The sequence below is a fragment of the Xiphias gladius genome, unplaced genomic scaffold (assembly GCF_016859285.1).
Source record: "Xiphias gladius isolate SHS-SW01 ecotype Sanya breed wild unplaced genomic scaffold, ASM1685928v1 HiC_scaffold_1477, whole genome shotgun sequence".
Taxonomy (NCBI): Eukaryota; Metazoa; Chordata; class Actinopteri; order Istiophoriformes; family Xiphiidae; genus Xiphias; species Xiphias gladius.
In genome coordinates, this window is record NW_024401807.1 from 272,617 (window position 1) to 288,557 (window position 15,941).

The following is a 15,941-nucleotide window of genomic DNA, read 5'->3' on the forward strand; positions in this document are numbered from 1 at the left end:
TACCATCTCTGCTGCTGAATCTGTGTGTTGAACTCAAACAGTATGTGTTGCTCCTGGTTCACATTTACTCGACTGAAGGACAACAGAAATTTGACGATTATGGAGGAAAATAATCACACTTGAAAATCAGCTCTCACATTGACACTTTTGTCACCTGATACCCACTGAGGGGACACCTTGGCACTTACACTTTGTTTTTCCTGCTCTTGCGGCGAGCAGCGGGGGCTGTAGCAGGGGGGGGACTGATGAGATGACAAAGCTCTGGCAGGGCGTCGGCCAGCGGCCTCAGGTCTCCAACCACTGGTGTGGCTTGCCTGCGGGCCTCGGCCGCCTGTTGCTCCTGAGCTTGCTTGATGGAGCTAATCTCTGAGAGGAGACAGAGAGAAGGCCAGTTACATACAGAATAAAAACTGCTATGAGATGTGAAGCGAGAGCGAATGTCAGTGAAGGGTTAAGAGGTCTCCATCTCACATTCCATCCATCTCACACACTGAAGTCCATTTACAGGAAAATGCCAGCCTAAATCATGAAACACTATAAAGGTCTGTGAAATGAGGAACACATTTTCCATTCTGGTGCTGGTGTTTTACAAAGGCCGTGTTCATATACAGCTAATAAAATCAGTGTTCTCTCTCTTTGCAGAATGAAACCATGACAAAAAACTGGACTTCAACATATGCTTTGTTACCATGCAGGTTTCACCAATGTCACCAACTGCTAAGCTGTTACTTTCAGGTTTCAGGTGATTTGCCAAACTTGTAGTTGTGTGTGTGATATGCCTGTTTCCTTTATCATATCTGGCACTCGACTTTTTGGGGGTCATTTTCACAAATTTTGAAGTTATTCCAGACGAATGACTTTTTTGACATCTTTCTAACGTAGTTGTAACTTGTAAGCCTGTCACGTGGTCATGTGTTACTGTGCCAGTGTCGGGGCACGTTCATCCCCGACAAAACGTAGCAAAATGTTTATTTAAATGGAAATGGTGATGTGTTGAACACCCTGTTGTTCAATGCATGTGTACTGCCATTTATATACGGCAGGGTTTATATACGTCGCTGATGATTGGGTCAACCCCTCTTACACACACACCAAACAATTGAAAACGTCCCTCAAAGCCTGTTCCACGCCGTTTCACACCTTTTTGAGGGAACATGTTGTGCAACCCAGAAACCGTAGCAAAACGGTGCACACGTTTCGGTTTGAACGTGCCCCTGAATAAGTAATAATAATTCATATTTAGGCATAATAAATAATGTTGGATTACTATTTCTTACTTCAAGGGCTATTTGTGATTTTTGTGATAATGCTTATATAACAATAACTACAACAACAATAATAAACACACTATTCCAATACTATTTTGGATGTCGATTACCATGGCAACAGTCACAGCTTTGAAGCTCTGGGGCATTCGGGTCAGCCCTAATTAAACTGAAAGCATTCTTGGCTGAAATGAAAAGGTTTCACTGTTTCTTTGTCATCTCCTGTGTATTTAGTGTCTGTGTCTCATTCACAAATGATTTCTTGTTTTGTCTCCTAAATGTGTTGCTGCTGCTGTGACCTGGTGGACTAGTGTTTAGACACCAAACATATAGTGTAATTGCAATGTCCCTGGTTTATTCTGTTGCTTGTCATACCTCTCTTTCTCCCCCAAATAAAATCCATAAACAAAAACTAGAGGCTGCCACTCTCTCAGCAGCTCTGTAAAGCTGTGCTTAGAATGGAATTTCAATAGTTTTGCAGGTATTTGCTCATAAAAATAAGTTTTGGACAAATGAAATGATGGTGCCAGATGAAGAGTCACCAAAGTAATTACAATTCAGCGAATAGTCGAGTGACAAAAAAACAGAAAAACAAAGATTACAAAAACAAACAAAGAAACAAAGCAAGTTCATGTGAACTGAAAAAGAGAAAACTAAAAAAAAAAGTTTATGATTCATCAAATGTGCTCAGACCACGTATTTGTTCTTTCCACATAAAGCTGTCACAGTAATGGGAACAGGACATTAAGATCAGGACATTCATTTCCAAAAAGCTGAGAGGGATGTGCACATTGGATACTGGACTGAACAGACACCTGCAGCACGATGTCAGTGATCAGTGTAAGCTATTTTAAAACTCAAGTGACATCTGTGCTATAAAGCATGTTTATAATACACCATGTCCTATCATCTAATATCAGGTAAACCACCAAACTTCTTTCTGCATTACGCTGGAATAGTGGAAATTTTGTTAACGAAAACTATGACTAAATGTTTGTCCATGACTAAGACAAGATGAGATGGCACTAAAATGTAGTTTCAAAAAATAAAAACTCTACCAAAATGTATCTATTTCTGTTGATGAAAAAAAGGAAGACAAAATTATATAGAGCCTTTTTTCCAACAATTATATAATCTAGGTGTCCATCTCTAAATGGCTGCACTACACATTTCTCTTCCTGCACGCTCGAATCATCTTATTTATTATTATTATTATTATTATTATGAACACCAGCAGTGCATCAGTGCATCCATGAAAGCAGCTCCAACAGGGCTAGACTGGACTATGATCGGATAACATACAGTGAAGGAAAAAGAACATGACATCAACAAAACAGGTTGGTCAAAATTCCTCAGAGAAAAAGTGAGTGCTTAGTATTGTCAGGAGAGAAGCCTTGCAGCTACAAAATAACTGGCAAAAAACCATAAACCTGAAGAGACATCTAAAGGCACACCACACAAGAATTGAGGAAAGCTAATGTTCAGACTTTAAATAACGTTGCTTTACTTTTTAAGCCATATTAAGCCAACTACTAAAAGCAGTGGTGTAGCATTATCTATTAGCATCTCACAACAAGATGACATCACTATATTGCTTGCAGATGGGGTTTTAGTCTCACTGAAAGTCAGTAGCCCAGTTAGCTACATTGGCCAACCTTTTCCTTAAGTCAAGTTCTTTTGTTTTGGTGTATTAAATGTACTATCCACACAAAAGCACACACAACTTAATTGCCATACACATTTCATGTCTTGTCAAATTTGAATTGGTCCATGATAGCTAAGTGTAGTCTATTTGAGACTTCTGATGGTTATTAAAATGCACAGCATATAATGAAGAAGATTGTTTTGGGCTTGAATAAACTCTGTTGTCCAAATACTTTCTTTACAAATTTATTTAAATGGCACTATTCAACCTATTATACACTTACTGTATTTACACAATCTAGTACAATGCTACCACTACCATTGCCTACAAAATTACAGAATAAATTCAACACCTTTCTGGCACAGTCCTGACAAAACTGAACATTGCAAGGGTTGGATTTATTGCAGGGCTCTTGAACAATGTTATTTTTGGACTGTAAACAGTTTTCGTTTTTCTGGTTACTTTCTGATTGATTCATATTGCAAGAGTTAGACTGCACTGGATTTGCTCATGCATCTTTCCAGACTTAATTGTTAAAATCAGTTGGATGAAATCTTGGATGAAATCTTTATTAAAATGCACATTCTTGGTCTTGACTAAAACTGGACTAAAATGTCAAGTGTTTTCAACAACTAAAATGTTTAATTTAAAATAAAAGTCTGAAGCTTACTAAATATTTCTAACACTAACATGGACTTTTTATTTCAGGACTAAGACTAAGATTAAATCAAAAAAATAGCTGACAATAGTAACACTACGCTGGAACAAACCATTTTAAAATGTGGTGAAAAATGTGAAAGAGTACTTTGTTGGAATGTTTTAACCATGTATCAGCTACTTTGCTAATATCACTGGTGTTTTATTTGGTATTTTATGGCCTTGCTCACAACAAACCATAATACACATTATGGAAATGAGGACACATTGATAAATCTCTATTCTTTTTAAATTGTTTATATGCCTGCATTAAGGTCAAATGAGTGCATATGATAGTTTCATAAATGAGGACCAATGGATGGTAAAATTTTCTATTTTCAGCTTAAAAGCAAACAGAAAAAACCAACCGCTTTTGCTGCCAAGGTCTGGTAGGAACCACAAGTCTTGTATAAGCAGCGTATGAAAAAACAAGCTTTGACTAGATTTCTGGTCAACAGTTTGTTTTGCAGGCCATATAAAATATGTATAGATTTATAGGAAACATGTATGGTGCCTTTTCTTCTGCATCCTGGTGGTTTGCTGGACTAAAAAACATTGACTACTGTGCAAGCCATTTATAATCACTTGTTTCAAACTTATAATAGTGGTAAGAGCATTTTAGAATCCACACTAGTCTAATTCTGCTATCCTGACCCTGTGTCCATGATCTGAATAAAGCTCATATTTCGTTCAAATTTTCTTCTAATTCCTGAAAACTGTCAGCCATGGAGCCGGTCTTGGGTTTCAGCAGGACTGAGTCGCTCAGCCATTAGCACCAAATTATATGCCTAAAGAGGATATGTGTTGTGTTACTGAGGAATTGATTGGCTTAGCAGACGGGTACCGTTACAGGCCTGATCGCAATTATGGGAGATGATGCTTGCAGTGATGATGGCGGTGTTGGAGAGGGGAGTCATAATGACAGAGAGACCTAAAGATGGACCGTCATCCAGAAAAAAAAAAATCTCTGACTCACTTGCTGGTCAGAAAAGTATTCTATCTGTACACATTATTACCACCAACAATCAAGATTGTAACTTCATAAAGCAGGTGTTTGTATTTTATAACGTAACACTCAACTTCTCCAATACTGACATAACAACATTAAGAAACTGTGTAGCCTAATGTATGGTACAAAGCAAAGATATTAGATTAAGTGACAGAGATTTCACTGTCTCTCTGATTGTTCATGCTTTACAAATACACTCTAAAACTTGATACAAGTTTAAAAGTCAAACAAAACACTGCTAATAATAGGAGAAATAACTATATGAGTGTAAGCTGAAATGAAAATTATTTTCAACTTTTAACTTGATTAATTTTTCAGCTGCCAAACAAAAGTTAAACACTGAAAACCTTTAATGATATCTTGTTTTAATCTGGTGACAAAAAAACAAACATTTTATGTATAGGCCACCACAGGTAGTGATGCTGAGTGCTGACTATAAGAAAAGTACTGAATGATGCTCTCATAGGTGAAAGAGACTTGAAGCTTTCAACCAAAGAGTGCAGTCAGTTCTCTTCAGCCTGGTGTGAAGATACTCTTTAAAAACAACTGAAATTTATATAGTTTCAATTAAAAAAAAATAAAAAGGTTCAGTCATGTCCTAAAACAGATGCTCTCTGTAGTTTTTTGCTGGACTGCAAGAGCAGGGCCACCCCTATAAAGATGAATGTCCGTGACTGAGTGACTGAGTGACTGAGCGAAAGTTACATTGGCCAGCCGAATGCCAAATGACTGAGTGCTGAAATTACACCATTGGTCATTGCTCTTTCATAATGAATAGGCGCAAACAGCTTCTATTGCGTCATCAGGGGGGTCTTTACAGGCAGTGTTGGGGCGACTGTAGCTTTCTGGGGCAACTTTGGCTTTTTTGGGGCAATTGTGGATCAGGAGGTAGAGCGAGTCATTCACTAACCCGAAGCTCTGTGGTTCAATGCCCGGCTCCTCCAGTCTGCATGTTGAAGAGTCCTTGGGCAAGATACTGAACCCCAAAAGTGCCCTCGATGTATCATCTGTGTGTGAGTATGTATGTATAGAAAATGCTGTATGTACAGAAAATGCTGTATATATAGAAACAGTGCTGTATGAATGTGTGCGCGAATCGGTGAATGCGGCATGTAATGTAAAGCGCTTTGAGTGGTCAATAAGACCAGCAGAGCGCTATATACTACCTTAGAGCCTTTGTCACTAGATTTACTTACTTTTCACACCCTTTAAGCAAATTTGCATCACAAAAGCAAGTAGATACAAATCTAGTTACTTTTTGGACGAACCTTATTTACTTTCTGTAGAAGAGAGTCGCCAGTATTGCCCCGCGAGCGCAGGGTCGGGCTTCCCGCTTCCTCTCCAGCAGGCACACCTCTGTATGCGTCTCATTCAATGTCCACATGGCAGCTCACACAGACATGAATGAGCTTCTAACTTTCTCTCTAAATGATCATTTTACAAGTAAATATAGACAAAATCACAGCACAGTTGTTGTCTTTAACTTATGGGTATGATGATTTTAACAGACGTCACGGTTATATATTAAGATTTTAGCTATGCAGAGCATTGGAAGTGACTGCTGTTTAAAGTAGTCTTAATAGGCTGTGTTTCAGTCACTATGTCAAACATGTTCCATTTGACAACAGAAAGAAAAAAAATGTAATGTGAACAGCTCTATTGGGATTCCGCTGAATTAAAAAATGACTGTATAGTGAGCATTGACAGTAAGAGAGATGCAAACAGATAAAGGGCGGTCCAGCCACATACTAGGTTTTGACCTAGTATTTTCAGCGGTGGATTAATCCACGTTTGGTGCTGTAGTTAGTATTTGGGGCAGCAGGAGGATGTATGTGGGATTGAGTCAAAATAAACTACAGCGTGTGTTCTTGGTGATGAGGGGACATGTCATCCAGGGCAATAGTGTGTCTTATTGATTTATTTTTAATAGTTTTTGAACAACAATGGAGCTCTATGGAACAGAGGAATAATAACAGAAGAAGGAATACCAAACAAACATTGGTGATAATTATACATAGTCTAATATTCTGTTGTAACCTGTATCAGTCTTCTATCTGGTAACACTAATCTGTACATTCCTGCTGAAGTTTGTTGATATAAACTCACTGTTGAGCCACCTCTCCCTCCTCTCTTTCATCTTCTCTTTCTTTGACTTCGCTCTCTTCTCTTCTGGGCCTGTAAAAACGACACATACACAAACAGAGACACAGAGTTACATGACGGCACACATCAAACCCAGCCGGGTTCCACTCAGCAGAGGAAGAAACCTACTAATTAAACATGAATAGAGGCACATTCATACATGCGTTGAAAGACACATTAAAGGTGGAGAGAGTGACTTGCCTGCAAGCTATAGCCACCCCCCCATGCAGATCTATCTCCATGACAACTACATCTGCTAATAAAGACCTTGTTGAAAGTGGACTAGTAACTAGTAAATGGAGTTTGACATTATGTTGTTTTGTCAAATTTTCTAAGGTCAACAATGAAATTTCAAGCTTAATTTTCCTCTTAAAATGATGAAAATATTTGCTTTTTTTTTTTTTTTTTTTTTTTTTTTTAAAATCACTTCCATGATGCCTTCTCCTATGCTCCCATTAAAGCTCACCCTACTGGTCTGGGCACAGAAAAACTGTTCATAGTATTCAATTGCACTTGCACCAATGTTCTCAACTCAATTGCCCCTTAAGAAGTTAGAAAAGCAAAAATCAAAGTTCAGCACTGCTTTAACTAACTCGAGGGGTTAGGCGGGAATGTAGGGGAGCAGATCGAAATGGAAAAAAGAAAAACTCCAAGTGTCGTACCAGCATCTGAGATAATGTCTGGCTAAATACCAACAGTGCGCCAAAGCAGAGAAAACCAAATCCTTTTGTGATATCATCTTCAAACTTACCCATAGATCGTAGACAAAGTTTTATTTAATACAATAAATACACTACTCAACCTTGCATTCACAAATTGTCATGAAGCAACACTGGTTACCTGTGAATATTTCCTAAGATTCTTTATTAGCGAAACTGAACCTATACTATTTCAGATCTCACTGTCCTCCGATGATCTGTCAGAGTTAAGGTTGTGCTGTTTTCTTTCTTTGACACATATTATCTGACATATAAAACCTACTATATGTCCCTTAGACAATGTTTCCTCACGTCTACTTAAGGAAGTGCTGGACACTGTTGGGCCTAGTATTTTATTAATAATTATTAGCTCCCTGGTCAATGGCTATGTCCCAGCTTCCTTTAAACTAATGTCATTCACCCTCTGAAAACCTAGCTTAGATCCATCTGTTCCTAATATTACTGACCAATCTCAAAGCTCTCAGTTCTTCCAAAATTCTCAAAGAAGTATTTTTCCCTCAACTCATCTCCTCCTGGTACAAATTCAGCATACTGGACAAATTTCTGTCAGGTTTTAGGATACACCATAGCACTGAGTCCACTCTCCAGAGGGTGACAAATGATTTGTTCCTGTCTTTAGACTCAGGATATTACACCATTTGAATTCTTTTAGATCTCTCAGCCGCCTTCAACACAGTCGATCACTCCATCCTCTTGGACCGCCTTAAGTATTCAGGGACACGCCCTTCAGTGGTTTGCCTCCTACCTCCAATACCTCCTATGCACCCATCTCCTGTGGAGTACCACAAGGCTCCATATTAGGCCCTATTTTATTTTCTCTATATATGCTTAATTTGGGGTCTATTTTCAGAAAATATATGTATTACCATTATTTTGACAATGACACCCTGCGTTAACTCCCGCTGAAACATTGTGATCCATGCAGTGTCAACTCCCTGCTAAATTCCATTGAGTAAAATAGTGGATGGCAAAAAGCTTCCTTAAGCTAAACCTGAATAAAATTGGGGTCACATTCTTCTGCCCTGCAGACAACTCCCTAACCTTAATAAATGCACACAGGCATCTGTTATTGAACGTAAGATCTCAAGCAAGAAATCTCGATTGTGGTTATCTTTGAATGTGGTTTAAGATTTTATATACAAATCAACTCAGTTGAAGCAATGGCTTCCTCCATCTTAGACGGCTTATAAACGTAAAATCATTCCTGTCTATTAAAGACCTGGTTACGACAGTTCATGATTTTATTTCCTCTCACCTCAACTACTGCAATTGTCTCTATCTAGGAATCAGTCAGACAGCCCTATCACGCCTGCAGTTGGATCAAAATGCAATAGCAAGACTCCTCACTGGTACCAAGAAGAGAGACCACATCTCCCCTGTAGTGGCCTGTCTTCACTGGTTACTAGTGAAGTACGGTATTGATTTTAAGATTATTTTAATTGTTTTTAAAGCACTACATGGACTGGCAGCAGGTTACATCTCTGAACTGCTTGTTCTGTATTCCACGTCCAGAGCCCTCAGATCTGCTGACCAATCAGTACTCTCCATTCCACACATCCAGTTAAAATCCAAAGGTGATAAGAGGATTTTCAGGTGCTGCCCCTAAATTGGGGAATAGATTGTCACTAACAATTAGATCTCCCCCCTCCATTGTTAACTTTAAAACCTGTCTAAAGACCCATCCATTTTCTTTAACCCCTTAATTCTCATCATGAAGACATGCCTGACCACACATTGTCTTCTATTTGTTGTTTGTGCAATGCTGTTTGTGTTTTGATTTTATCCAGATATTTTATGCTTTTATTAGTTTACTTATATCCTCTTATTTAGGCCTGTTTTTATTTGATCATTCCTGTGTTTATATTTGATCATTCCTGTGTTTTTGTTTGATTGTAATCATCAATTAAATAATTGCATAATTTAATCTCTCTGGAAAGCACTTCGGTAAATTTTGGAATTTTCCAATCTTAGGGCACCCTTGTACAAAATTACACTGAATTTACAGAAAAAAGGTGAACATGGAGGAAGTTAAAACAGGAATGGATCAGAATAAAGGAGACTTCTTACAAAAATATGATAAAGTATATTTAAAAACAGGGGAAATGACATCTAAGTATCATAGTAAGTCTCTGATACAGTATAAAACTAAACTGAGTACATCCCTGGTCAATATCACTAAAATGTTTAATAATTACTAATCTTATCCATTTTATACAGTTTTATTTGTTTTAAGCCAAAGCCCAAAAACAGTGAAGCCAATTAATTTGAAAAACAGAAATGTTTTACTAATTAAACTATAATGAACAGTCCATATTTAAGAAACAACTGCAACAAAAGTCAGTACACTCTTCAGTAGTGAGATTCCAATCTTTTATTTATTTATTTATTTTTAAATATTTTGTATGTCTGCCTTTATTTTTTTTAGTCTTCTTTGGGTCATTGTCCTGTTGTAGAAGTCATTCTCTTTTCACTTTGAAATTCTTGCCTGACTGCAGGATGTTTGCATCTAGAATTTGCCAATATTTAGTTTGATCAATTTCTTGCCTCTGCGCAGTGTTTCCTATGTCCTATGTCACAACCCCAAAGTATATTTCCACAATGATGTTTAACATTTGGCAAGGTTTACTTTTCATTAAATGCTGCTCCTTTTTTTCTTCAAACACCCCTTTGGTGAATGTGGCCAAAGAGCTCAGTTTTAATTCCATATGTCCACAGCAGTTGTTCTCAAAACATCTCTGGCTTATCCAGATGTTACTTTGTAGACTTCAGAGGTTGACTTGTTTATGAGGTCACGGGTGAAGTTTCCTTCTGATGAATCTTCCATGTAGACCCTGTTTGTGCATCAGTGCTGCACAGTGGATGGTGCACCACCACTCCTGTGTCAGCCAAACTTTCCTTCAGGTCCTCTGCAGGCATATGGGGGATTTGGCTTTGCCTTTCTGCCCAGCAGACCTGAAACTTTATCTTAAAGTTTCTTGGTCTTCTAGATAAAGACTTCCACAGTTTCCTTTATTGAACATTTCTTAATGGCAGTTAAAAATTGATTTGTGGGCATCAGTTAGCTTCAAGTTTAGATCCATGCCAGTTGCTTAGAGGAGCCCATGGTTATTAAGTGTTACTACAAGGTTTGAAGAAGCAGAAAATTTACAAGTCCCGACAAGTCAATTAAGGACTAATTGGTTAATAAGGGTTTTATAAGTAAAAGGGGCTCCTACATTTTTACACATACCAATAGTTACTTTTATTTAAAGAAAGGCTCATTTGTAATGTGTGTTTGCTGAAGGGCTTGTATTTGCTTCTTTCACTAAAAAGAAGAAAAAAGAAAAAAAAAACTCAACTAAATATGTAATTTCCCCAGCAGTGTTATGTCCGAATGTTATCCTTAAATCAAAAAATTCTCCAACCATCAAATCAGACCGAGAATCGCTGGGAACATTTTAAACAAATATCTGTTTTGGGTGTTTTATTCAAAAATGAGGAAAAGTAAACTAAATGATACAACGTTGTGCCTGGCTGTGTTTTCTATCCATTTATTGGCAGCAGCTCCAGCTCTGTACATTTCAAAGTTCAGAGGCAATAGATCAGCCACATGTCATTTCAATGAGCAGAGCAGTGTGTGATGTGTTCAGTCCTGTCCTAGCAGGGGCAGGACAGTTTGCTGGCCTATTGATCCTACTGAGTCCAACTTCAGGCATTGGGACTGGAGCAGCAGCTGAAATATTGTTTGTTATCATCTACAGTATATTCTATGGCCTCTAATTCAGCCCCCATTAAGTAAGAAATGCGCAGTGTTTTTTTGGTCTTACGCAGCAAACAAAATGCCTCTTGAAGATCAACTCTGACTCTATCTTTAACTTCATGATAAATTATTTCACCAAAAAATTTCTAAGGGCTAACTGTAACCATAATGCATCACATTATGAATACATTATAATTATTATAATAAAAGAATGATATAATACACAGTTAACCGTACAGTTGATGTCATTCAAATTTAAGTAATCTTAAATTTTGCATGTTTGCTGATGACCTGCCTCTGTCTGTGGCTCTCAGCTCCAAGCCCATTGGTTCCTACTGATGATTTAAATCTTTAAAATCACTTTACAAATAAATATATAGTTTCAATTTTAAAAAAGATTCAACAATTTACTAAAACAGCTGCTCAATGTAGTTATTATCAAATAAACAGGAGGAAATAGTGCATTTGTTGGGTACTATCTTCAGCAGTGGCTTAATCCACCATTGGGGCAGGAGGATGGTGTGTGTGGGATTGAATCAAAATAAACTAGTGTGTGTGTCTATGGTAATGAAGGAACATGTCAGCCAGTGCAACGGTGTGATTCAATGATGTATTTTTTATTGTTTTTGGGTAACAATGGAGCTCTATGTCACAGAGAACTAAGATGCACTCAGTGAGCACTTTACTAGGAACACCATATAAATTCTGGGTAGGGCCTCCCTTTGCTCTAAAAACAGCCTCAGTTATTTGTGGCAAGATGTTTGAAACATTCTTTTGAGATTCTGGTGCATGTTGACGTGATTGCATCACATAATTGCAGATTTTTCAACTGTACATTCATGCTGCCAATCACCTATTCTACCACATCCATAAGATGTTTTATTGGATTCAGATCTGGTGACTAGAGAGGCCACCGAAATACAACGAACTCCTTATCATGTTCATGAAACCAGTTTGAGATTATTTTTGCTTTGTGACATGGTGCATTATCATGCTGGAAGTAGCCATTAGGAGATGGATAAATTGTAGCCGTAGAGGGATGCACATGATCAGCAACAATACTCAGATAGGCTTTGGCATTCAAACCATGAGTGACTATTATTAAGCAGCCGGAAGTGTTACACCCCATTACACCACCATCACTAGCCTAGGATCTGGAGCCTCTCTTGGTCTTCTGCTTTTGTAGCCCATCTGCCTCAAGGTTGGATGTGTTGTGCAGTCTCAGATGATTTTAGGCTCACCACATTAGTAAAGAGTGGTTATCTGAGTTAGCGTAGCCTTTCTGTCAGCTCCAACCATTCCAGCCATTCTCCTCTGACCTCTCTCATTGACAAGGCCCTTCCGTCACAGAGCTGCCACTCACTGGATGAATTCTGTTTTTGGCACCATTCTGAGTAAACTCCAGCAACTGTTGTGTGTGAAAATCCCAGGAGATGAGCAGTTTCAAAAATATTCAAACCAGCCCGTCTGGCACCAACAATCGTGCCATGGTCAAAGTCCCCATTCTGTTGTTTGATGTTAACATTAACTGAAGCTCCTGAGCTGTATCTGCATGATTTTATGCACTGCACTGCTAACACATGATTTGCTGATTGGATAGTTGCATGAATGTACAGGGGTACACCTACATAATAAAGTGTAATAAAGTGCTCAGTGAGCGTATATCAGGCTTTGATACACACACGATCCTTGTTAGTAGATACATTCACTGTTTGGATTGGATCTGCACATGGGATTTGTAGACTATAAGTGGAATATACCACCAGCCTCATTCTTTAACACATTATAGTTGTCACCTAGTAGTTAAAGCATGTACTCAGTTCAATTTGAGAGAGACAGCTGTAATTCAGTACTGATGGACATGACTAATAGCATATCTTGACCGGATATTCAATCACAGCATGAGCACAGCCACTGAGATCCTTCAAGGCTTCATAATCTACAGAGAGTCTTATCAAAGCTTTTTTTCATACTTGGTCTTGATTTGTAATTTTGAGGCATCATTCTAATCAGTTAAGACAACATTCTCATCAGCTAATGACAATCACACAGGTTTTACAACAAAATTTTCTTAATCAGCTTTTAACTATGTATGATCAGGTTCTACATGAACACAATTATCTGTCTGAGCTCAACAGTTTAGGTTATTTCCCATTTTTGTCTGAGCTTTCAGCACTAGTTTGAAGTAGGCAGGGTTAATTTGGAAGGTGAAAATGACATTAGAAAGATAGATACATTCCTGGCTACTGATTGGTTAGGGCAAATCAAAACAAGACTAAGAGTAACTGGGAGTAATAAGACTAAGAGTCTACAGCCAAGCTAACAGCTTTCTTAGTTTAGTCTGTGCACATGCTAACATTTGCTAATTACCATGAAGAAAAGCTGAGGCTGATGGGAATGTCATTAGTTTTGCAAGTATTTAGTCACAAACCAACATATTGGGCAAATTCAAATGTTGCCCTGATGATAGCACCAGATGGAAAGTCAGAGGATCACCAAAGTTGTTACAACTCGTCCTGACGGGAATGTTTAAACCACATTTCATCACAATTTAGCTGATAGTTTTTGAGAAATTTCAGTCTGAACCAAAGTGGTGGAGCGACCGACTGCCAGACAGTCCAAGCCCTGGAGCCATGCTGCTGGCATGGAAAAAAACAAAAGTGAGGTCTCCAAGACGGACCGAGTTTTATCTGGCAGAGTCATCATGTCCTCAACTTGTTGGTGAAGTAAATGTTAACAGTAATCAATAAGTATGACCTACAAAAGTAAGAGCTGAATTTTCCTCTCCTTCAACTTCCGAAGTTTAAACAACAGTTAGGCAAATATTTCATTAAAATTCTACCGCTGAGCATTGTAGTTGGTGAAATGTGTTGTGTACATATGCTATGTGCTGGAGTGTCAGTGGTTGCTGTTCAGACAGGCACATTATCTCCACAGATCCTGGCAGGCCTTGATCTGCCACCGCAGTGCTAAACTACACAGGTGTTTTTGCTGCTATTTGCAGTAGGAGAACAAGCAGAGATAGACATCTGCTTCTGACTACAAATGCGGGTAGAGGTGGAGAAATATAATCTCTCATGAGTGGGTGGGGGTGTCTTTACCACCAATCTGCTCCCATTGGGAGCATTGTCTTTCCACTGTTAGATGAAATGGACGGCTGCCTGGAGGCCAACACCCCTCAGCTATGCAGCCGACCCCACCAACCAGACTCTACATCCCGCTCAGACTCCTCACCTTACTGCACCTTCTGAACTCACAGAGTCTGAGGGGTGGAGGTAGACACAGAAACTGGTGGTTGGACATAGAAAATTAAAAGGTGGATAGATGAGAGAAGTGTGTAATACAGAAAGGGTGAGGGTCAGGGAGTGGAGAAATAACGGAGAACAGAGAAATTAAGAAAACTTCAGCTTTATGGTTTCTTTAAGTAGCTTTAACGTTGTTAAAATGACAGTATGTCTGACTCCCTGTAATATCCCAACAGATGCAAATATTCTACATGTCTGGTGGATTAGTTTATATTGTCCACTTTTCCAAAAAAAAAAAAAAAAACCCAAAACAAATCAGCCTGACATATTTGCTATCTTTGGAATTTAAAAGTAAGTTTTGTGGGCATGCATTAAGTTTGGCTGAGCAACCAAAAGGGGGTTAATAGTGATATGTAAGAAGATTGAAATGTAGGTTCCAAATCTGGAAAAGGATTCTTGAACTAATTTAAAAATTAAAGGGGAATTCCACTTATTACTACCTGTCTTACAAACTGGAGGTGTGGGGTGCATTATGGCTCATGTAAGATTCAGCGTTTTTGGAGCTTCTCCCATACACAAAAAGTCAGGATATCTGGATTTAGTTAGCCTAGATTTTGACCACTCTTTTTAATCTGTGTCTCACAAGTCCCCAAACTTTATGGAAGTGCAGTACTAAATGCTGGAGTAACCCTTAACAGCAACTGTTGTTCCTGTAGAGCCAAAGACTTTATAGTTCATACATGCCATATATAAAGATTTTACAGTTCAAGTTAAAACCAGAAATGTATTAAATACTGAAAAATTCTGTTTTGTTCCTGTTGTGACATTAAATCCCAATTTGGATGAAAGATTGTCATATATGAATTTTTAACTCTGCTTACATGCCCTCATGGTCAACTGAATACGTTAGCAAGTGTGAATTTCACAGCCAATAAGAATGGAAGAGGTCAGGGGTCATGGTGGTGTGAGGACGTCTCCTCATGTGCTCCTCATATTATCAAAGACTTATATCATTTACATGTGAGGTAAGTTATCTGAAATGCACTAATACACACACATACAGCATCGGAATATTAAGTGTTTGAGTTTTTATACAGCCAGTAATGGAAGATGGCCAGCAAGTCATCCAGATGCAAAACTGAAAGAGACAGCTAGCCAAAGCTCTGATGTGGTCAACCTAGGTTGTATGAAAGAGCTGACCAACGGTACCCAATCGGTATCCTCTACATGTTTGAAAAAACAGAGTGTGAATATGTTGATGCACAGGGGGAAATATAGTACTACAAACACAGAAGTACAATAAGCAGAAATATCAAATTTTCCCTCATTTTCAGAGGGTCAAAAGTGGTTGGGCAAACCAACATGATTATAAATTTAATACTTGGATGAAAATCCTTTTCCTTCAATGACTGCCTTAAGGCTGGAATCCATAGACATCTCCAAATGTTAAGTTTCCTCCCTTGAGATGCTTTGCCAGGCCT

The 15,941-nt window shown here is 38.4% G+C and overlaps 1 protein-coding gene across 2 annotated transcripts in view; it reads right to left on the minus strand.

Moving 5' to 3' along the window:
• Positions 1 to 15,941, minus strand: part of fam207a (family with sequence similarity 207 member A) — a 47,350-nt gene that overhangs the window by 2,911 nt on the left and 28,498 nt on the right. Inside the window, exons 3-4 of one of the 2 annotated variants that reach the window (XM_040123130.1) lie at positions 6,722 to 6,790; positions 189 to 366 (exon numbers count right to left, since the gene is read on the minus strand). In XM_040123130.1, coding sequence (XP_039979064.1) covers positions 189 to 366; positions 6,722 to 6,790 — 247 coding nt within the window. The remainder of the gene's footprint in view (positions 1 to 188; positions 367 to 6,721; positions 6,791 to 15,941) is intronic. The other variant, XM_040123131.1, reaches the window with a different exon arrangement.